Source organism: Heterodontus francisci, chromosome 33, assembly GCF_036365525.1.
Source record: "Heterodontus francisci isolate sHetFra1 chromosome 33, sHetFra1.hap1, whole genome shotgun sequence".
Lineage (NCBI taxonomy): Eukaryota > Metazoa > Chordata > Chondrichthyes > Heterodontiformes > Heterodontidae > Heterodontus > Heterodontus francisci.
In genome coordinates this window covers 43172461-43195249 of record NC_090403.1, presented here as the reverse complement: position 1 = coordinate 43195249, position 22789 = coordinate 43172461, and the positions used below count along the sequence as shown (strand labels likewise).

Genomic DNA, 22789 nt, shown 5'->3' with positions numbered 1-22789 from the left:
ACAAATCTCACTCCCAACATTTCCTGATAGCAGCTTGAGAATGAAAGCCAGAACTGTGAGTGAGAAATGGAGTTGAAGGGCCTGCAGGAGGGGAGGGACTGTTTGCAGTGGGACTCTTTGAGTTGGTGCGCTGATGTAGGAGGGAAGCTGGAAGGCGGCGGCACCTTCCTGTTCCGGCCTCCGCCATGAGCTTTGAGTGGCCCTGGCAGTATAACTTCCCTCCTTTCTACACGTAAGTCGCACTTTGATCGTTTCTCTCCCAGGAGGCGCGGATTTAGAAATAAAACTATAAAGAGGCGGAGAGTCAGAGGCTGTTCCCGGGGTTTGCGGCCGAGAGAAAAATCACTTCCGCGGGGCGGAGTTTCCCGAATGAGGAAATTGGGCGAAAGGAAAAAGAGAATAGATCTAGAAGCTTCTCCCCCTCCCGCCCCCATCTTGTGCCCCCCTGCTCCCACCCCCTGCCTCTTGCCCCGCCTCTTGGCCCCGCTTCCTGCCTCCTCCTCCCCCCCCCCCCCCCTCTGCTTCCTGCCTCTCCCCACCCCCCCCCCCCGACCCCGCCTCCTCCACCCCCCCCCCCCCCCCCCCCCGGCCTCCTGCTGGATGGTACAGCTCCCACTTTCCCCAGTGCTGGTACCAGTGCCCTATGAATCACAACCCCTATCCCCATGTCATTCTTTCAGCCATGCATTTAACCTTCTAATCTGTTTGTCCCTATGCCAATTTGCAAGTGGCGTTGGTAACAGTCCAGATTGTTCTGCTTTTTAATTTTGACCCTACTCTTCAAGTCTCTCAGCAGAACCTCATTCCTAGTTTGACATATGTCTTTGGTTCCAATGTGAACCATAACAACTGGATCCTCCCACTCCAAGTTCTTCTCCAACCTTGGCACCAGACAAGCCACACAACCTTCAGAACTTCCAGTTACAGCTACGGAGAGCATTATGTATTCCCTTGACTATGTACTATCCTCTACCACATTCCTTTTCACTCCCTCCACTTGAATGGTTTCCTGTACCACGATGCCTTGGACAGTTTGCTCATCCACCCTGCAGACTTTGCCCTCAGCCACATTGGCAGCAAGAACCTCATTGGATAAGGGCAAAAGCCGAGGCTCCTTCAACACTGCACCTGGCTGACTTGCAGTCACACCCTCCTGTTCCTGACCACTAACCAGACCTGCACCACTTCCTAATCTAAGCTGTGTGGCTGCTTCCTAAATAAAAGTGCCCAGATAACTCCCCCTCCCTGACGCTCTGTAATGTCTGCACCTGGGACTCCAGCTCACGTGAGCTGAAATTTCTTGAGATGCAAACACTTACTGCAGATGTGGTTTTCTAGGATAATGATGCTCTCCACGAACTTCCACATGCTGCTGTTGTGGCACACCACCTGCACTGCCATTCCTATATAACCTTGCTTTATTTATTAATTGAAGTTTATATATTTAATCAACTTTTTTTAAGTTTTTAAACTAATTACTTAATCTAATTTCAGTTATAGGTTGGTTAACTTGCAAGTTTGTCTGTAAACTTACCCCACCCCACCCCCACTGTACTTTAACATCACTCTGATTTTCTTTCTACCACCTCTCTCTGCTGCTGCTCTGCGCATTTCGTTTTAAATCTGGGACTTCTTCAGTCGTGCTCCTTGCTCTCCCGTGTCTCAGGCTCGAGGCAGCCATGTATAAACTATAGAAGTAATGTTTTGAATTATCTTTTTTTGTTCCAGTTCTTGCAGTACATTAGTGGTGTTGGAAAAATCTCTAACACAATTCATTGTTTTCAACATTGGTGGGTTGAGCAGGCTTCATGTACGTGCAACCAAGGATTTAAGGGAGTGCTTTAAAGGAGTGGTATAAATTAACAACTTGCATTCTTACAGCATCTCCAAAGTGATAAAATATCCCAATAACAGGTTGAACAACGATAGAGTATGGGCTAGTTAGTAGAGGCGACCCAGTGCATGATTGGAGGGATAGAGAGGAGCAAGTTGGAGGGAGAGCAATTAGGAGACTCACACATCTTGTAGATGTGACTAATAGTTTTTCTCTCTCTCACACATGCACCGTCGTGTATTCTGAGCTGATTTCTTCCTGGAGCCCCTCAAGTATCTGCCAGTTTCCTTGACAAAGTTAAAGACTATAAAATAAAGCAAATAAGCATATAGCTATAAAGCTATAGTAGGATTAGCACCTGATTCCTATGCTAAATGAGCACTGCACCCATTACCAAATCTTCTAGTTCTGCCAATATAATAGAACACGATTCTTTTTACACTCATGATCCACACTGTAGGCTGCAGAAACCATCAGATCTGTCACAGGATGCTGTAGGTTACTAGTCTCAACCAGTCACTCACTATTGCATTGATCGCTCCAGCTGTTAACAGAAGTGGGGGTTTAAACTTATTTGGCAGAGGGATGGGATACAGAGTGGAGGTACAGTAGGGGGTGATGTACAGTCAAATATAGAAGAGAAACTAAGTCAGTCTGGAAGGCAGAGCAAATATAGACTTGTTAAGGCACAAGCGAATAACGGAAGGCTGGATTGCATCAATTTTAACGCAAGGAGTCTTACAAGTAAAGCAGATGATTTGAGGGCGTTGATTAACACATGGGAATATGAGATTATTGCTATCACAGAGACATGGCTGAGGGAAGGGCAGGACTGGTCGCTTAATATTCCAGGGTGTAGAATCTTTTGGGGGGAGGGGGGGTGCGGGTGTTAACGGGGAGGTGGCATTGCACTATTGATCAAGGAGTCAATTACTGCAGTAAGGAGGGATGATATCTTAGAAGGTTCCTCAAATGAGGTCATATGGGTAGAACTTAAAAACAAAAAGGGGGTAATCACTTTGCTGGGAGTGTACTACAGGCCTCCAAACAGTCAGGGATAGATAGAAGAGCAGATATGCAGGCTAATCTCAGAGAGGTGTAAAAATAATAGTAGGGGATTTCAACTTCCCCAGTATTATCTGGGATAGTCTTAATGCAAAAGGCTTAAAGGGGACGGAATTCTTAAAGTGCATCCAGGAGAGCTTTTTGAGCCAGCACGTAGAAAGTCCTACAAGTGATGGGGCGGTACTGGACCTAACCATGGAGAATGAAGCCAGACAATTGGTAGAAGTGTCAGTGGGGAGCATTTTGGGGATAGTGACCATAACTCTATAAGATTCAAGGTCGTTATGGAAAAGGACAAAGATGGACCAGAAATAAAGGTACTGAATTGGGGGACGGCCGATTTCAATATGATAAAACAGGATCTGGCCAAAGTGGACTGGGAGCAGCTACTTGTCAGAAAGTCTACATCGGACCAGTGGGAGTCATAAAAAAGGAAATAGTGAGAGTTCAGGGCCAACATGTTCCCGTAAAGTTGAAGGGTAGGACTAATAAGTCCAGGGAACCCTGGATGTCAAGGGATATAGAGGATTGGATAAGAAAAAAAGGAGGCTTATGGCAGATTCAGAGGGAGGGGGATTGTGATACACTTGAACAAATTAGCATTGAAAGAGAGGAGATATTAGCGGGCTTAAAAGTGGATAAATCCCAGGCCCAAATGAGATGTATCCCAGGCTGCTATGTGAGGCAAGGGAGGAGATTGCAGGGGCTCTAGCACAAATTTTCAATTCCTCTCTGGCCACAGGAGAAGTGCCAGAGGACTGGATGACAGCGAATGTGGTACTATTATTCAAGAAGGGTAGTGGGGATAAACCAGGTAATTACAGGCTGGTGAGTCTAACATCAGTGGTAGGGAAACTATTGGAAAAACCCCTGGGACAGGATTAATCTTCACTTGGAGAGGCAGGGATTAATCAAGGATAGTCAGCATGGTTTTGTCAGGGAGAGATCGTGTCTAACAAATTTGATTGAATTTTTCGAGGAGGTGACGAGGTGTGTAGATGAGGGTGAAACAGTTGATGTAGTCTACATGGACTTCAGTAAGGCTTTTGATAAGCTCCCGCGTGGGAGATTGGTCAAGAAGGTAAGAGCCCATCGGATCCAGGGCAATTTGGATCCAATATTGGCTTAGTGGCATTAGGCAGAGGGTGATGGTCAAGTGTTTTAGCGATTGGAAGCCTGTGACCAGTGGTGTATCGCAGGGATCGGTGCTGGGATCCTTGCTGTTTGTAGTGTACGTTAATGATTTAGACATGAATATAGAAGATGTGATCAGTAAGTTCGCAGATGACACAAAAATTGGTGGTGTTGTAAATAGTGAGGAGGAAAGCCTTAGATTACAGGACGATATAGATGGGCTGGTAAAATGGGCAGAGCAGTGGCAAATGGAATTTAATCCTGAGAAGTGTGAGCTGATGCATTTTGGGAGGACTAACAAGGCAAGGGAATATACAATGGATGGTAAGACCATTGGAAGTACAGAGGGACCTTGGTATACTTGTTCATAGGTCACTGAAGGCAGCAGCACAGGTAGTTAAGTTGGTAAGGAAAGCATATGGGATACTTGCCTTTATTAGCCGAGGCATAGAATATAAGAGCAGGGAGGTTATGATGGAGCTGTATAAAATGCTTGTTGGGCCACAGCTGGAGTACTGTGTACCGTTCAATCGCCACACTATAGGAAGGATGTGATTGCACTGGACAGGGTGCAGAGGAGATTCACCAGGATGTTGCCTGGGCTGGAGCATTTCAGCTATGAAGAGAGACTGGATTGGCTAGGGTTGTTTTCCTTAGAGCAAAGAAGGCTGAGGGGGGACCTGATTGAGGTATACAGAATTATGAGGGGCGTAGATAGGCAGAAACCTTTTCCCTTAGTGGATGTGTCAATATCCAGGGGGCATAGATTTAAGGCAGGAGGTTTACAGGGGATTTGAGGAAAAAAAAGTTTCACCCAAAGGGTGGTTGGAATCTGAAACACACTGCCTGAAGGGGTGGTAGAGGCAGGAACCCTCACAACATTTAAGAAGTATTTAGATGAGCACTTGAAACGCCATAGCATACAAGGCTACAGGCCAAGTGCTGGAATATGGGATTAGAATAGTTAGGTGCTTGATGGCCGGCGCCGGCACAGACACGATGGGCCAAAGGGCCTGTTTCTGTGCTGTATAACTCTTAAGGTTGGAGTAGCTGATTAATCAACTCATATTTTTAAGAGTTTCACAAGCATGAAAGTATGTCATATTTTTGTTTTAAAAGAAGTACAAATAAACCCTTTAACAGTTTAATCACGTTAGTTATAAAAATAATTAACTCAGTTCTGGTTAAGCACTCCTCCTGGCAAACCATTGCAGCTGAATATCACCCTCTGTGCAAAGCAGTACTTCTGTCCTAAACTTGTCCTTCATAACCTTGAGCTGTATGAACCTTCTTGTTCTCCCCAGCATATCTGATGGTATTGTTTTGGGTCTACTTTGGCTGCCCAATAAGTATCATATACCTTTATAAGGGGTCCTCTGAGACATTTCTTCAGGAATTGTTTAGCATAGTGTTCATCATTACACTTCCCACTCACACTGTCATTTGGCCTCAATATTTTCTGCATTGCCTCTATAGATGTAACTGTACTGAAACAGATTGATGTGTGAATGTATTTACCTGTCAATCTTATTGCTGTCAGTTTTCTAAACTCTGAAGAGACAACAAACAGGAAGAACTTACATTTATATAGAGCCTTTAACATAGGAAACTGTCCCAAGGTAATTCACAGAAGTGTAATCAGACAATAATTGACACCAACTGCTGGAAAATGGGATTAGAATAGTTAGGTGCTTGATGGCAGGCACGGACACGATGGGAAGGGCCTGTTTCTGTGCTGTATAACTCTATGACGCTACCAAGCCAAAGAAGGAGATGCTAAGCCTCAAGGTTGATCAAAGAAGTAAGTTTTAAGGAGGGTCTTAATGGAGGAGAAAGAGGTGGCGAGACGTGGAGGTTTAGCAAGGGAATTCCAGAATTCAGGGTCCAGACTGCTGAAGGTACTGCTGCCAGTGGTGGAGCAAATGGCATAGGGGATGCACAGGAATCCTGAGTTGGAGGAATGCAGAGTTTTTGGAGGGTAGTAGGTCTGTTAAAGGTTACAGGTAAAGGGAGGGGCAAAGCTATGAAGGGATTTGAACACAAGGATGTGACACCATCAAGTTATACTACACTACTGTCCAGTCAGTGTAGTGCATTGCACTACTGCTGCCTGTGAAATTTCTGCTAAACTGGATGGGACAGTTAGCTATTACCCTACATTGGAAACTTTAAGGCTAGGTTTTCCAATTGCTCACTTAATTATGGTAGTGAGCAATTGAGTCCTACAGATTAAAAGGGTGTCTTGTTTCCAGTCTGAGTTGGCTAAACTCAAGTCAAGGCAGCAGTAGGGGTGCTACAGTTGACCTCAGGATCAGTGGGTTAGGGAGGGAAAAACCCTCCAGGGTTCCCATTTCTGATTGCCATCCAGCAGCTCTTGTATGTGGATGTCCAGTAAGTACAGAATCAGGCTTGTCTGCAGTTGAATAACCTGCCAGTATTATCTAGCCTCACACATGAAGAGTGGCCAAGATACCGAAGTTTTGGTTAATGCCCACGGAACTGTACTCCAGCAAAGTGTCAAAACCTTTAGGAGAGAAGGGAATTTTTTTATTTAAAACAAAAATTTCACTGATCTTTGCCCTTCCCTTTTTATATTCCTCCATCTTCTCAATGAGCCAAGTTGAGAGGCAGACTAACAGGGAACTCCACACACACCTATCATTGGCGCTTTGCACTTGGGGAGCTCGAAACTGGGCTACCTGCCCTACGACCTCAGGAAGGACACTTTAAGGGGGATGGCATGGTCCCCTGGGTCATTCTCTTGCCGAAGTCTACATGTTGCTTGGGGAGGGGTGGTGAGAGAGGGAATGTGAATAATTAAATCTCTTGCTATTCCTCTCACTTTATTGGGAAATGTAATTTTAAGGTTTAAGCAAAAAGAAGACTAAAAGAAACAAAGTCCAAAAGTTAACCACATACGTCAATGGATGTTAATTTTACCCATCATTAAGTCACCAGTAGTCATTGCTGCTTAGGGTAGGGATACTAAATATAGCTCGATTGCAAAAAAGAAAGAAAAAAATTGTGGATATTGAATGTTTTACCCAGTACTGGCAAAGATAGTAGGCAATCTTTCTTTTCAGCAGAAATATGCTAATTTGTTAAAGCAAACACAGCCTCTGTGTAAACATAGATGCAAAAACCTAGCAAAATTTTGGTGTTAAGGACAAGAATGTATTTGCTACTGCAAAACTATCCAATGCCAATTATTTTGTTTTTTAATCTCCAGTTTGATCTTGCCTTGTGTGAACCGTTGCTTGTACTGTTCGTGCCAGGGTGAGGTGGTAAGATTACTGTAAATCTTGGTCTATGATTAGCGGGGCAGCAAGAGGGCAGCTATACAGGTTTTTCTCTCCTGCTCCAGAACCAAGAATCCTAGTCAGATACAACAACTTACAAGAGAAACAGCATTCATTCCCCAATAATGTTGCCATTACATTTTACCAGCCAAGTCAATCCAAATACCAGTAAAAGTTAATGTTCTAGACAAGTATTAATCCTTTTCTCTTGATTTGGTGTTCATTGTAAGGATCAGTATGATAGGTAAAATAGTTACAAGCATGGAGATATAATAGTTAGGCTGGGATAGTGTTAGGGGTTAAATTGGATTAAATTACACTCTGGACACACTAGTGTAGAAGACCAAGAAGCTAAGTGTAGGATGAGTTGAGAATGGAATGCTAATTGCTAGATAGGCACCCACGCACCTGGAAAGGTGTGCAGGAAGTGTGAATGAACAATAGGTCTCAGTGTAATTAATATCCAGTGAGATGAAAAAGCAAAGATACTGAAGGCCAACCTCAGTTGATCATGTGTGTGGAATGACTGGAGAACAATGAACACCTAATTTGATATGTATGGGGTGGGGAGAGTGGTTTGCATGACAACTAATGCACTCGCATATTAACCCTGCACATTGATGCACTAGCTGCACGTACTAGGAACGTGTTTTCATGCTAACATTATGCTTACCTTTCATAATTGACCATATACAAGTACAGCACACTTTATTAACTCTTAAGTTGTTGCAGTCACTACTGTGAGTGGTCAGAGGATGCGATTCACAAAACCTGATGAGTTCTTGGTTTGTGAATGTAATTGAAGTTTATCTCATAAGCACTATATGTGCTGGGTTTGCATAAGTGCATTGATAATTAGAAATTATTAATCAGGTGTCTCACTATCTCTTGAATCCATGAGCCAGTATAAAAAGTGAAGGATAAGGATTAGCCTGAGCCCTACCCTCCTGTGCCGAACATTTCAATATTACATTTTTACTAATATTGATTAATATTATTCAACTGATACACTAAATAAACTGATACCTTGCTCTACGGCAGCGAGGCCTGGACAACGTATGCCAGCCAAGAGCGACGTCTCAATTCATTCCATCTTCGCTGCCTTCGGAGAATACTTGGCATCAGGTGGCAGGACTATATCTCCAACACAGAAGTCCTTGAAGCGGCCAACATCCCCAGCTTATACACACTACTGAGTCAGCGGCGCTTGAGATGGCTTGGCCATGTGAGCCGCATGGAAGATGGCAGGATCCCCAAAGACACATTGTACAGCGAGCTCGCCACTGGTATCAGACCCACCGGCCGTCCATGTCTCCGTTATAAAGACGTCTGCAAACGCGACATGAAATCGTGTGACATTGATCACAAGTCGTGGGAGTCAGTTGCCAGCATTCGCCAGAGCTGGCGGGCAGCCATAAAGACAGGGCTAAATTGTGGCGAGTCGAAGAGACTTAGTAGTTGGCAGGAAAAAAGACAGAGGCGCAAGGGGAGAGCCAACTGTGCAACAGCCCCAACAAACAAATTTCTCTGCAGCACCTGTGGAAGAGCCTGTCACTCCAGAATTGGCCTTTATAGCCACTCCAGGCGCTGCTTCACAAACCACTGACCACCTCCAGGCGCGTATCCATTGTCTCTCGAGATAAGGAGGCCCAAAAGATACACTAAAATAAAGGAATATTTGCAGTTCTGAAAAAAGTGCTTTATCATGTTGCAATGTCTCAAAGTGCTTCATATAGTGAATTACTTTTGAGTGTATTGATTGTTATGAGACAAAATTATGTGCATGTTTTTAAAGCGAGTGATGTTAAATTACTTGGACACCAGAAAACGTTTTGTTACCTGAACGGTTCTTTATTTTATTTTGGCCATTTCTAGACTACAGCCGAATGTTAACACCCAGCATAGGCAGCTGGCAGCATGGTGCTCACTGGTGCTCTCCTATCTGCGCTATCACAAGCTTTATACCGTCGATGTATTGGAAGCCCAAGAAAGCCCACTCTTCCACAATAAGAAGATCCAGCGTATCCTTTACTGTTGTCAGCCTCTGAGATGGAGGAATGTTAAACTTCATTAAATAGGATAGTAGACTTAGGTTTTTTTTTTTCACCTGTTGATACCCATTAGTTTCATAGAAACTTGGAATTTTGCAGCACAGCAGGAGGCCATTTGGCCCATCACAACTGTGCTGACTCTGAAAGAGATTAGTCCTGTTCTTTTGCCCTTTTAAAATATTCATCCATTTCTCTTCTAAAAACTATATAGGATTTTTTTACTGCTGCTTTTAGTATGGCATTCTGTGTCGTAATACACTTAAAAAAAAAAATCTGTGTATCCTCATTCTTTTGGAGATGATCTTAAATTTACCCCCTCTAGTTACCGACTCACCAATCAGTGGAAATAGTTTTCTCCAGAGTGCAATTCTTGGCCTTTAGAAGTCAACTAAAATGCCCTTATTTTCCTGTCTCTCAAGTCCCACTCCTTCCTCACAAATGTTCCTGGGGGGTGTGTGTGAGTGAGCTGTTCTTTTATTCCCCCTCTATGTGTTGGTTGTTTATTCCCTAGAATTCTTTCCACTGTAGAGTGACGTTCGTTAATAGTTAAACACTAGTTCCGAGTTTGAGTAGTGTGGGGTTTTTCACTGAAAGACCATAGTGACTGTAGGAAGAAATAATTTTCTTGTTATAAGTTACATTTGCTATTTCCTTTTTCTCCGCCTCTCCCAAGTTGGTGACATCAGTGGAGCACATTCACTTCATGAAGTGGCAATCCCAAATTTATAACATGATCACCTGCAACTAACAGCTGCCATTTTAAAAATAAGCCTGCACAAGAATGAAGAGGAAGTACTGTATTCCTCTGTCTAGTTACCTTGTCTTTTAACAAGATAGTAAAGAGAATGAAAAGAACGACTTGCATTTATATAGCACCTTTCATGACCACTGGAAGTCCCAAAGCACTTTACAGCCAGTGAAGTACTTTTGAAGTGTCACCTAAAATGTAGGGAAATGTGGCAGCCAATTTGCACACAGCTAACTCCCACAATATCAATGTGATGATGACCAGATAATCTGGGTTTTTTTGTGACATTGATTGAGGGATAAATATTGGCCCGGACACCAGGGGTAACTCCCCTGCTCTTCTTTAACATAGTGCAGTGGGATCTTTTATGTCTACCCGAGAGGGTAGACGGGGGTCTCGGTTTAACATCTCATCCAAAAGGCAAAACATTTGGCAGTGTAGCACTCGGTACCTCAAGTCCTGGAGTGGTTCTTGAACCCACAACTTCCTGACTCAGTGAGTGTGCTAACAACTGAACCACGGCTGACACCTGACATTGTCTGCTCCCTACACTCCTAATTTGACAGCTGATTATATTACTTAGCACTAGTAACATCCTTTTTAAAAAATGCAGGACTTCATTATGAATTGACTGCTTATAAAGACCTTGCTGTGAGGAGGTGCTTTCTGTAAATGGTAAATTTGTTTAAAGTTTTTGGGGAGTCATTTTGTGTTCATCACAGTGAAGGGTGTTACTTGTAAGGAGTGGGGCACTTTCAAATTTGGGGCATTCAACGTCAATATCAATCTCGGTACAGCGCAGTACTCTAGCCAGCCACATGTTTGAAACCCAGTTATGTATGAAGATATATTTTAACCACATTCGTGTTGACTCATCCAAGTTTGAATCCTTGAGCTGTTATCCTACAGCTATGTTAATGTTGAGCAATTCATTGATCCAGTTTATTCATTCCGAATGTTTTTCCATTATAAACATTCCTTTGTACTCTTCTTGTAGCACAGGTGCTCAATGCCATTTATCAATGTAGTTGCCTTTCTTGAACTCACTCCCTCTGTTGGATGCTGTCCTGAGTAGTGAGCAATACTGATCTTGTAATCAGTGATGCAGTGACATTATCTCATTAAAGTTAATGTCTGCTGTAACAAGACAAAAATCAGCAGTTTGTGCTGTCGCAGATACCATATCTATGCTGTATAGCTTGTCCCGGTGAGTGGAGCTTCCAGAGCAGGAACTTAATTGACCTCACAACTCCCCAATTCAATGGCACCACGTCTTCAATAGGACAGGTTAAAGGCTGTGCAGTAGAAAGTACTGTATCCTTATAGTGTGTTGTAAAATGGAATTACTTGGTGGAAAAAAACAGTTTTGCTGACAATAAGTGGGACAATGTTGACCAGAGCATAGTCAAGAAAGTGAGATATTTTCCCTTAACTTTGGTATAAAGGGAAGTTCCCCATAGAAGCTATCCAAGTTGTATTAGAAGAACTCCGGAAAAAAGGTTGGTGCACAGAGTAAAACCAAGTTTTAGGCATGTGCTTGTAAAATGTCTTCCGATTTCTTCTAAATTCAAACTAGATTTTTCCCTATAATGTTAACAGAGCTATATCAAGTGCTTCATCTCGGCAGATATATTATCATCTTTATGAATACATTTGTTTATTATCTAAGCTGCTCACTGGGTTTCCTGCTGATTCAGTGAGTACACATACCTCATGGCATGGTACTGGGTCATGCAGACTGAGATACTCCATGACTTATGCTGAGTTAGTTGATCTCAGCAAAGGCAGAAACAGGGTATTTACAATCGATCTCTGTGTGCCGAGCAGGAAGGCAAAAATCAGCCATTGCTCATGTGTGGAAATAAATGAGGACAGGATTGATTAAGGATCTGCCTTGATTATGGTGCCTTGCATGATCAAATAGTCTGACACTGGATGTTTAAGCTCGTGTGTGGTAAATAACTGCTTTGGTAAGGGACTTAGAGCACTGGCAGTACTATGCTTGTATTTCAATTTTTATGTATTGAATTTAATATCAAGAAATACGTAGCTGACAAATGTGTTTTGAAGAATATTTATCTGTAATTTGTTTTGTACTTAGGAAACTTAGAGTGGATTGATAAAAATAAAACTCGTTGTCTAATAATGTGGAGGAGACCAGAAGAGTGGGGGAAACTTGTGTACCAGTGGGTAAGAACTTGCTTTGCTGCATTCTTTTTTCATGTGTTCTTGTAACAAATTCCACACAGTACAGCCAACACCCTGACAAGTAGTTTAAAGAGCTTTTAAATGAAATCACCACTAATCCCATTTCTTTTGCTGCATTTGTTTTGTCAGTCTTGTAGAACAGGGTTTCCCAACTTAAAGGCCCGCTCGGGTCTGCAAATGAGACCCTACCTGAGCCCAACAGAACCCCATCTGACCCCGAGCCCGACCCGGCCCGAGTTCTTCCATTTTTTCTCGGCCCGACCCGACCCAACCTGACCATCAGTTAACCTACCTTCCGTTTTTCTCTTTGTTCCTTACCTGCACAAGCTTAAAATAACTGTAGCAAAACCACCTTTAAAGTCCAGAAAGTAAATTAAGATTAAAGTCACTTACCTGAGGGGTGATAGAGTGTGTCCGATCTGGACCGACCCGAGCGCTGGACCTGGAAGTGCGACCTGACCTGAACCCGACACATGTCGTCGGGTCCCGTTGGATTTGGGTTGGGTAGCAGGCCTTTACCCAAACTTGTGTGGTGGGGGGGGGGGGTACACGTTAGAATTTTTGTCTTACATAGGGAGCCGGTGAGACAATTTCGTAAGGATAAAGGCATTCAAAATTTATCTTACTATTAATCAAAACAACAACAAATGTGCATTTTTGTGAAGAAGCTTTAAATGAGAAGATTAATTTATTGATTTACTTTCTCATCACTATGTTGGACATTGATTTAGCGAGATACCTGCCATTTATTTGCTTGCACAAGTAGTCAATCTTTGCCTGCTCAGTTGATATGGCGATATGGAGTATCCCGGATAGATGTCCATCTGTCAGGAGTGATCCTGATCATTTTCTCTCTCTCTCTCACTCTCTGTCTCTGTTTCTCTCTTTCTGTCCCTGAGTCCCCCTCACTCTGTTGTCCCCCCCCTCGCTCTGTTGTCCCCCCCCTCGCTCTGTTGTCCCCCCCCTCGCTCTGTTGTCCCCCCCCTCGCTCTGTTGTCCCCCCCCTCGCTCTGTTGTCCCCCCCCTCGCTCTGTTGTCCCCCCCCTCGCTCTGTTGTCCCCCCCCTCGCTCTGTTGTCCCCCCCTCGCTCTGTTGTCCCCCCCTCGCTCTGTTGTCCCCCCCTCGCTCTGTTGTCCCCCCCTCGCTCTGTCGTCCCCCCCTCGCTCTGTCGTCCCCCCCCCCGCTCTGTCGTCCCCCCCCCGCTCTGTCGTCCCCCCCCGCTCTGTCGTCCCCCCCCGCTCTGTCGTCGTCCCCCGCTCTGTCGTCCCCCCCCCCCGCTCTGTCGTCCCCCCCCCGCTCTGTCGTCCCCCTCCGCTCTGTCGTCGTCCCCCCCGCTCTGTCGTCGTCCCCCCCGCTCTGTCGTAGTACCCCCCCCCCGCTCTGTCCCCCCCACCCGCTCTGTCGTTGTCTCCCCCCCCCCGCTTTGTCATCACCCCCCCCGCTTTGTCATCACACCCCCCACTTTGTCATCCCCCCCCCCCCCCCGCTCTGTCGTCCCACCCTCGCTCTGTCGTCCCCCCTCCCTCGCTCTGTCGTCCCCCCTCCCTCGCTCTGTTGTCCCCCCTCCCTCGCTCTGTTGTCCCCCCTCCCTCGCTCTGTTGTCCCCCCTCCCTCGCTCTGTTGTTCACCACCCCACTCTGTTGTTCTCCCCTCTTGCTCTGTTGTTCTCCCCCCCCCCTCGTTCTCTTGTTTCCCCACCCCGTTCTCTTGTTCTCCCCCCCCCCCGTTCTCTTGTTCTCCCCACCCCCCCACTCTGTTGATCTCTCCTCCCCCCCCCCCCATTTGCTCTGTTGTTGCTCCCCCCCGCTCTGATGTTCCCCCTCTCACTCTGTTGCGCCCCCTGTAATCCTCCCCCCCCCCCCCCCCGTTTACTCGCTCTCTCTGCCTCCCACCGCTCGTTCTCCTCTCTCTCTGTCTCCCCCCCCCCCCGCTTGCTCGCTCTCTCTGCCACCCTGCCTGCCCGCTCTTTCTGTCCCCCGCCCGCTCATTCTGTCCCCCACGCCCGCTCGCTCCCTCTGTCCCCCCACCCCGCTCGCTCTCTCTGTCTCCCCCCCCCCACTCGTTCGTTTTCTCTCGCCCTCTGTCCGCCCCCGCTCTCTCTCTATCTCTGTTCCCCCGCTCTCTCTCTCTCTGTCTCGCCCGTGCTCTCACTCTCTCTGTCGCCCCCGCTCGCTCTCTCTCTCTCTCTCACTGTCAACCCTGCTCGCTTTCTCTCTCTCTGTCGCTCCCGCTCGCTCTCTCTCCGTTACACTCGCTCGCTCGCTCTCTCTCTGTCGCCCCCGCTCGCTCGCTCTCTCTCTGTCGCCCCCGCTCGCACGCTCTCTCTCTGTCGCCCCCGCTCGCACGCTCTCTCTCTGTCGCCCCCGCTCGCACGCTCTCTCTCTGTCGCCCCCGCTCGCACGCTCTCTCTCTGTCGCCCCCGCTCAAATGCTCTCTCTCTGTCGCCCCCGCTCACTCTCTCTCTCTCTGTCGCCCCCGCTCGTTCTCTCTCTCTGTCGCTCCCGCTCGTTCTCTCTCTCTGTCGCCCTCGCTCTCTCTCTCTCTCTATCGCCCCCGCTCGCTCTCTCTCTCTCTCTGTCGCCCCCGCTCGGTCTCTCTCTCTCTGTCGCCCACGCTCGCGCTCTCTCTCTGTCGCCCACGCTCGCTCTCTCTCTCTGTCGCCCCCGCTTGCACTCTCTCTCGCCCCCGCTCGCTCTCTCTCTGTCGCCCCCTCTCGCTCGCTCTCTCTCTCCCTGTCGCCCCCGCTCGCTCTCTCTCTCTCTGTCGCCCCCGCTCGCTCGCTCTCTCTCTGTCACCCCCACTCGCTCGCTCTCTCTCTGTCACCCCCGCTCGCTCTCTCTCTCTCTCACTGTCCCCCCCCACTCGCTTTCTCTCTCTCTGTCTCACCCATGCTCTCGTTCTCTCTGTCGCCCCCGCTCACTCTCTCTCTCTCTCGCCCCCGCTCACTCTCTCTCTCTGTCACCCCCGCTCACTCTCTCTCTCTGTCGCCCCCGCTCGCTTTCTCTCTCTCTGTCGCCCCCGCTCGCTCTCTCTCTCTCTCTGTCGCTCCCGCTCGCTCTCTCTCTCTCTCTGTCGCCCCTGCTCGCTCTCTCTCTCTCTGTCGCCCCCGCTCGCTCTCTCTCTCTCCGTTGGCCTCGCTCGCTCGCTCTCTGTCGCCCCCGCTCGTTCTCTCTCTCTGTCGCCCCCGCTCGTTCTCTCTCTCTGTCGCCCCCGCTCGTTCTCTCTCTCTGTCGCCCCCGCTCGTTCTCTCTCTCTGTCGCCCCCGCTCGTTCTCTCTCTCTGTCGCCCCCGCTCGTTCTCTCTCTCTGTCGCCCCCGCTCGTTCTCTCTCTCTGTCGCCCCCGCTCGCTCTCTCTCTCTGTCGCCCCCGCTCGCTCTCTCTCTCTGTCGCCCCCGCTCGCTCACTGTCTCTCTCTCTGTTGCCCCCGCTCAAACGCTCTCTCTCTGTCTCCCCCACTCACACTCTCTCTCTGTCGCCCCCGCTCGTTCTCTCTCTCTGTCGCTCCCACTCGCTCTCTCTCTCTCTCTCACTGTCACCCCCACTCGCTTTCTCTCTCTCTGTCTCGCCCGTGCTCTCGCTCTCTCTGTCGCCCCCGCTCACTCTCTCTCTCTGCCGCCCCCGCTCGCTCTCTCTCTCTCTGCCGCCCCCGCTCGCTCTCTCTCTCTCCGTTGCCCTCGCTCGCTCTCTCTCTCTCTGTCGCCCCCGCTCGCTCGCTCTATCTCTGTCGCCCCCGCTCAAACGCTCTCTCTCTGTCGCCCTCGCTCGTTCTCTTTCTCTGTCGCCCCCGCTCGCGCTCTCTCTCTCTCTCTCACCGCCGCTCGCTCTCTCTCTCTCGCCGCCGCTCGCACTCTTCTCTCTCTGTCGCCCCGCTCGCTCTCTCTCTCTGTCGCCCCCGCTCGCTCTCTCTCTCTCTGTCACCCCCGCTCGCTCGCTCTCTCTGTCGTCCCCGCTCGCGCTCTCTCTGTCTGTCGTCCCCGCTCACGCTCTCTCTCTCTCTCTCTGTCACCCCGGCTCGCTCTCTCTCTCTCTCTGTCGCCCCCGCTCGCTCTCTCTCTCTCTCTGTCGCCCCCGCTCGCTCTCTCTCTCTCTCTGTCGCCCCCGCTCGCTCTCTCTCTCTCTCTCTCTCTCGCCCCCGCTCGCTCTCTCTCTCTCTCGCCCCCGCTCGCTCTCTCTCTCTCTGTTGCCCCCACTCGCTCTCTCTCTCTCTCTCTCGCCCCCGCTCGCTCTCTCTCTCTCTGTCGCCCCCGCTCGCTCTCTCTCTCTCTGTCGCCCCCGCTCGCTCTCTCGCCCCCGCTCGCTCTCTCTCTCTCTGTCGCCCCCGCTCGCTCTCTCTCTCTCTGTCGCCCCCGCTCGCTCTCTCTCTTTCTGTCGCCCCCGCTCGCTCTCTCTCTGACGCCCCCCACTCACTCCTCTGTCTCCCCAGCTCGCGCTCTCCCTCTCTCTCTCTCTGTCCCCCTGTCTGTCTCTCTTTCTGTCCCCTTGTTTCTTTCTCCCTCTCTCGCTCTGTCCCCGTGATCCTTTCTCTCTCTCTCTGACAGTTGCAGAGAGCGGGAATGCTCAGCAGAGCAGCAGGGGTGGTCAGTTTTTTTAAAAATCACAAGTCTGTTTCACAGCTGACAGATGTTGGGAGCGGGAGCAGCAGTTTCCCAATTTCGGACTGATTAGGGGCTTTCTGGCATTTCCGACTTTTTTTTCCTTAACAATAAGCTATATGAACAGCAACATATAAGAACAAACAGAAACTCATAGCATTGTGAAATTCAGAGGTTTTCAACAAGAATAAAATAACTTTGGAACAGAATTTATTTTCTTGAAGCATGACAATCCTAATATAGTTTTACGACAACATAATTTGCTGCAGTTTTCTTACTTTAGGATAAGTTCGGAAAAATTGTTCCTATTTTAAGTCAACAGATTGAGGTACGTCAGCACTAGGTAAATGGAACATTTTTATGTTTTTTGCAGCATCAAAAGAATGCACATAGACCATGCATAGAACAAATCTCACTGTACTCTGCCCAAACTGCACCAAGCATGGTATTTCCATTTCAAGCTAAATTAGGAAGCAAAAGAGAAACAAAAAGAATAAGAATGTAAAATTTGTGAAAAGGGAAAGCAATTTTGTACATGTTAAAAAATTGAGCAGTTTGTATATTTTTTCAAATGACTTAGCAGTGGTTAGCACACGGGTCGTTCACCTCTATCTGTGCCCCATATCCCACTAAATAGCACCCCACTGGATGTGATTAGCAAATTCTGCAAACTTGGGTCCACGATGACAGACAATCTGTCCCTTGACGCAGAGCTCGATGCACACATAGGAAAAGCAGCTACCACCTTTGGCCAGCTCGCGAAACGCACGTGGGATAACACTAAGCTGACCCTTAGGACCAAGTTGATGGTTTATAAGACCTGTGTTCTCAGCACCTTGCTGTATGGCTCTGAAATACGGACGACCTACAGCTATCAGGAAAAGAAGCTCAATAATTTCCATCTTAGCTGTCTGTGCCGCATTATGGGTATATCGTGGCAGGACAAAATCACAAATGCAGCAGACCTCTCAAAGAAGAGCTCCCAATTGTGTTGGCATTAATTAAATAGAGGCGGCTTCAGTGGATCAGACAGGTCTGCAGGATGGGAGACGGTTGCATACCCAAGGACCTTGTCTGGTGAGGTAGCTGGGGCTAGATGACCAGTGGGGCGCCCAAAGCTCTGCTTCAAGGATGCTTGCAAGCGCGACATGAAGGCTGTAAATGTCGACTATCACACCAGGAAGTCACTAGCTGGCGAAAGAGGGAAATAACACATCCTGTAGACTGGTGTGCACTACCACAACGACTACAGCAACTTGGCAACAGGCGCCAACGTCAAAAACAACAACTCTGGGTCACTTAGCAGCTTCATGAGAAGCACTTGTGGCAGAACCTGCCTGTCAAGGATTGGTCTTCACAGCCATCAGCAAAGGTGCACAAAGAGAAGACGCCTCACCTAAATGGATTGTTTGCTACATCTCCATCATCTTTCGTAGATGCAAGGATGCCAACCACAACTTTCACCTTTGGGAACAAACATCGTTGATTGATGATGAAAGGCTCCTCTCATTTTTGGATATAAGAACCAAAGTGAAATTAGTTTGAATAATCTCTCTCACCTGGTGAATGTAGCCCACAGCAAAACTGATCATGCTGATCTGGACAATTTGGCATTAAATTGTGAATCTCACCCTTCTTTGTAGCCCCTCTCAGTGTGAAATGGAAATGTCCAGTAAAAAAAGACTTGCCTATATATAGCACTTTATTATCACATACAGTTAATTCCTTTGAAGTGTGGAAATTGTTCTAAGCAAATGTAGCATGTGCACAGCAGGATCCCACAAACAGCAATGAGATAAATGACCAGTAAATCTGTATAGCTTGAAGGATGAATGTTAGCCAGAGAACTCCCTTTTTTTTAAGAATTAGGATGTTCAACATCCACCAGAATTTTGTCACATGAAGCTACTAAATGCCTGCAAAACATGACAGAATGTTACAGCTGTTTTGTCCAAAACAAAAATAGCCTTTGACCAATAATTTGAACATCAAAATGGTTTATGTATATAAATTGGCTTTAAGTGGTGATTTCATCAGTCTTTCATTACTTTGCAATTTAATGCCAATCCCAACAAAGTTAGATTACCTTAAATTTAGATGTAATTACCTTGATGTAGTTGTGCCTGACTGAACTTCCTGCACTAAGAGCCATTTATTTTCTTTAAAGCTGTTTATCTTGTGTATCAGTGTCTGGTATTGATGTCTTTTGCAGGTTTCAAAGAATGGCATGACAAACTCTGTATTTACATTTTATGAACTCTCCAATGGAGATGACACTGAGGGTGAAGGTAAGGTGCATTGATAATTACCTGTCATTAATTGAGCACAGGGAGCAATAGGCTAGTTTGTTTTCCCTTTTAATCGTTCTTGTTTTTCTCACTGCGTATATTCTGACATCTAGAATATAGAATTCAACCAAGCATCCTACCACAGTTGGAATGCCATCACTTTTCTGTGAACCCTTTTCATTGATAACTAAGCAGGTTCTATGTATCGTTGGCAAACTGGTTTGCCTACTTCTGATAAAACAAAGTTGCAACCACCTAATTGTATAAAAATAACCTATCCCAATGTACTGTTCAGACAACCCAGAAGCAATAGACCAAAGTCAGGAGTTCGCTGAATACGGAATTCTGGTTACAAATTCTTGTCCCATACATTTAGCTCTTAAGCTGTGCTACCATCGTACAATAAAATAAAAAGAAAAATTGGGTGTGGTTCATCAGTTTATTACCTAATTTAGAACCATAGAATTTACAGTAAGGGAAGAGACTATTCGGCCTGTTACATCTATGCTAGTGCTAGCTCTTTGACTAGAGTTGCCTGCTTTCCCATTTCCCTGCCCTTTTCTTGTATCTTTTTATATTCTTTCTCTTCCTGCACGTATCCAGTTCCCTTTTTAAATGATGCTGCAGTCTGTGCATCAATGTGGTGAAGGATTGAACATTTCAAAACCCTCTCAATGAAGAAGTGTTTTCTAACTTCTCTCTCATTCTTCCAGTGATAATCCAGTTTGTTCTCTTGTTACCATTTCATCCACCAGTGGAAACAATCTTTCTCTGTTTACACTATCAATGTTGGCAATCTATCAGGCATATGTTAGGATGGGCCATCCTCAGCTTTCTGTTCCATAACATTTCTTATTTATATTTAAGAATGTCATATTGCAAAATAAAATGAGGAATCTGTTTATCAAGCAAAAAAGGTCTGGACAGTTAGAGTGATCTCATGGGGATGAAAATAAGCTAATGCTGGAATCTGAAATAAAAATACCCAGCAGTTAGTGAATGAGAAAAGATAGGTAGCTGTTTTATGCTTGACCCTTTGCCAAAAGTGCCTTACTGATGAAAGATCAGATGAGGGTTTTTTTCAAATGCTTATGGGCTGCTGTACCTTTCAAGCAACTTCTGTCATAAAGAGCTTTCATGACTTGTGCTTAACTTACCTAATGAATTTCCATAGAATTATGTTATCAACAAAAATAATACCTGTGGTGAAAGGATGTCTGTGTTCTGTCCTTGCTAGAGTTCCATGGTTTGGAGGAGTGGCTTCTGCTACGGGCATTGCAGTGTTTGCAATCTGAGCGAAAGGCAGAGATCATCACCCTGAGTGACAGCAAAGGGGTCAAGTTCTTCTGATGGCATCCTTGCTGGTCTGAGCAGCTGCTGGAGACTTACACGGATTGGGTACATAATGAAGACTTTACAGTTGAAGACTAGCCCCCAAGGAAGAGCATATTAAACTGCAGATCTCCAGACACTAGACAGCACTGTGTCATGATATTAACTTGATTGTAATGCACAGTCTGGCTGTTTGCAATTGCAATCTCCTTTTTATTCTTCATCTAATCTTAATGCAATTATGGTTCCATGTACTGAGTGGAAAATGCAACATTACTGATTGCACTGTACTGATCCCTGTGTGTGCCAACTGAGAAAAACATTCAAAAGCAGAATATTTACACATAGGTGAGCAGTACAGGTACAGAATTAAAGCTTTACAAGAGGGGATTCAAGATATTGCAAACCCACAATAATATTTTTCCCTACTTTAATTGCAATTATGCCAGCTCACAGCTAAAGTTAAATGATTAAAATAATTTGCAAAATGGACCTGCATCCTTCTTAGCGTAATTTCAAAAAGCCTGTCAACCTTGCTCAGGGACAATGACAGAGATTAGTTTGTCCATTTCTCATTCATTCCCAGTATTCTTCAATCTGTATATCTTTTCTATGTAATGCAGTGTTTTTATTTTTTCTAGGTGTCTTATAAAGCATCAGATAGCAGACAATCCTCTGCCGATACTGAGAGTTATCTGTGCTGTCATGGCTTTGAACAGTAGAAGTTTTTTGATCAGATAATACTTGCAATTAGCCATTATAAAAGGTAAAATTATGAATGCAAAATGCAACATTGCTGGCAATGGAACACAAACCTCATGAAAGTGCTAAGCATTCATAACTATATATTGCAAGTTTGATCATGCAGGGAGGTCTCACCCTAGGAAAATATCTGGGGTAGAAGAAATGGATCCAGTCCCTATTCAAATTGGACAGACCTAGAATTTTCCGCAGTTGGTGGAATACTTCAAACATCGAAACAGAATAATGTTTAACTGTTGACTTTGGAATTATTTTTGACTTTCAAAGATTTCTCTTTATTGTTGCTTAATGATTTAACCTAGCTGCGCTGTCAGAAGTGTCGTCTTTCAGATGAGACGTTAAACCAAGGCCCGGTCTTCCATCTCAGGTGAATGTCACAGTTCCAACGGCACTATTCAAAGAACAGTAGCGGAGTTCTCCATGGTGGTCTGCCAATATTTATCTCTCAACCAACATAGAAAAAATGTGATCTAATTGCTGTTTGAAGTACCTTGCTGTGTGCAAATTGGCTGCCATGTTTCCTACATTGCCACAGTGACTAAACTTCTATAGTACTTCATTGGCTGTGACAGGCTTTTGGAAGTTCTGAGGTCATGAAAGGCGCTATGTAAATGCAATTCTTTTCCTTTTATTAAAGGACTAGCTTTATACATGTGGTAACAAGTTCAAAGTGAGAGAACCATTCTAATTTGGCTGTGGTTAGCTTTTAATTGAGATCTGTGCAAGTTGGTCCATGCAGTCACTTATGTCCCTTTTTGTTGACACGCTGTGATGGCAATTCAGATATATTCAAATATTGACGCTGATTGGTTAAGAATAATTCATCAAACGATTTTTTAAGTAGTTTCCTTAAATCAGTTTGAATTCTGTAGTTATTATGTGACCTATTGCATAAAATCATAGCTGATTTGTGCAGTAGCGTTGCTGCAGTATCTTTTTGAATGACTATACTTTAAACTTTGTTTCTTATTAAAGTCAGTACTGAGATAACTAAAAAAATCTATTTAAAAAGCTCTCTCAAAGTGAGTATTGTCTTTTTTTATTTCCAAAGATTTGTATTCAGATTAGCATGGGCATGAACTTGATGATCATTAACTGCAGGATGTTCAAACATTTCATCTTCATCAGTCATTTGATTGCATACTATGGCGTTCCATGGGTGATATATGAAAAATTATGATAGCAAAACACTGAAGTCAAAAGAAATCTGCCCTTCCACCCCCACAAATTTACAAATTAGCCATTTCAATTTTCTGCTCCATTTCAGGGGCTGCCTGCAGGAGTCAAGTGACCAAAACTTTATAGACTGATAGCAGGGCTCACTGGTTGCATGTGGATTGTGGGCAATAATTTGGCCACCTCTAATCCACCATGTTTGTCTGCATTCAATAGCATAGAGACAGAGAAACTATTTCCTCTGTAGCAGAGTCCAGAGCAAGGGGCATAGTCTTAAATTTAAAGCTAGGCAAGTTAGGA

The 22789-nt window shown here is 45.8% G+C and overlaps 1 protein-coding gene across 1 annotated transcript; it reads left to right on the top strand.

Moving 5' to 3' along the window:
• The first annotated feature begins 123 nt into the window (after positions 1-123).
• Positions 124-21043, top strand: vps25 (vacuolar protein sorting 25 homolog). Its single transcript, XM_068013404.1, has 6 exons — positions 124-232; positions 9208-9353; positions 11577-11630; positions 12233-12321; positions 19144-19219; positions 20457-21043. The coding sequence occupies exons 1-6, from the start codon at positions 186-188 to the stop codon at positions 20567-20569; spliced, it is 525 nt and encodes a 174-aa protein (XP_067869505.1). The 5' UTR covers positions 124-185; the 3' UTR covers positions 20570-21043.
• Positions 21044-22789: the final 1746 nt, after the last annotated feature.

Excerpts from the sequence above, each read along its gene's own strand:
- vps25 (XM_068013404.1), top strand. The coding sequence starts at position 186 with ATGAGCTTTGAGTGGCCCTGGCAGTATAACTTCCCTCCTTTCTACAC. Across the intron at positions 9,354-11,576 it reads CCACAATAAGAAGATCCAGC|GGAAGTTCCCCATAGAAGCT; the intron begins GTATCCTTTACT and ends TTTGGTATAAAG. Across the intron at positions 11,631-12,232 it reads AGAAGAACTCCGGAAAAAAG|GAAACTTAGAGTGGATTGAT; the intron begins GTTGGTGCACAG and ends TTTTGTACTTAG.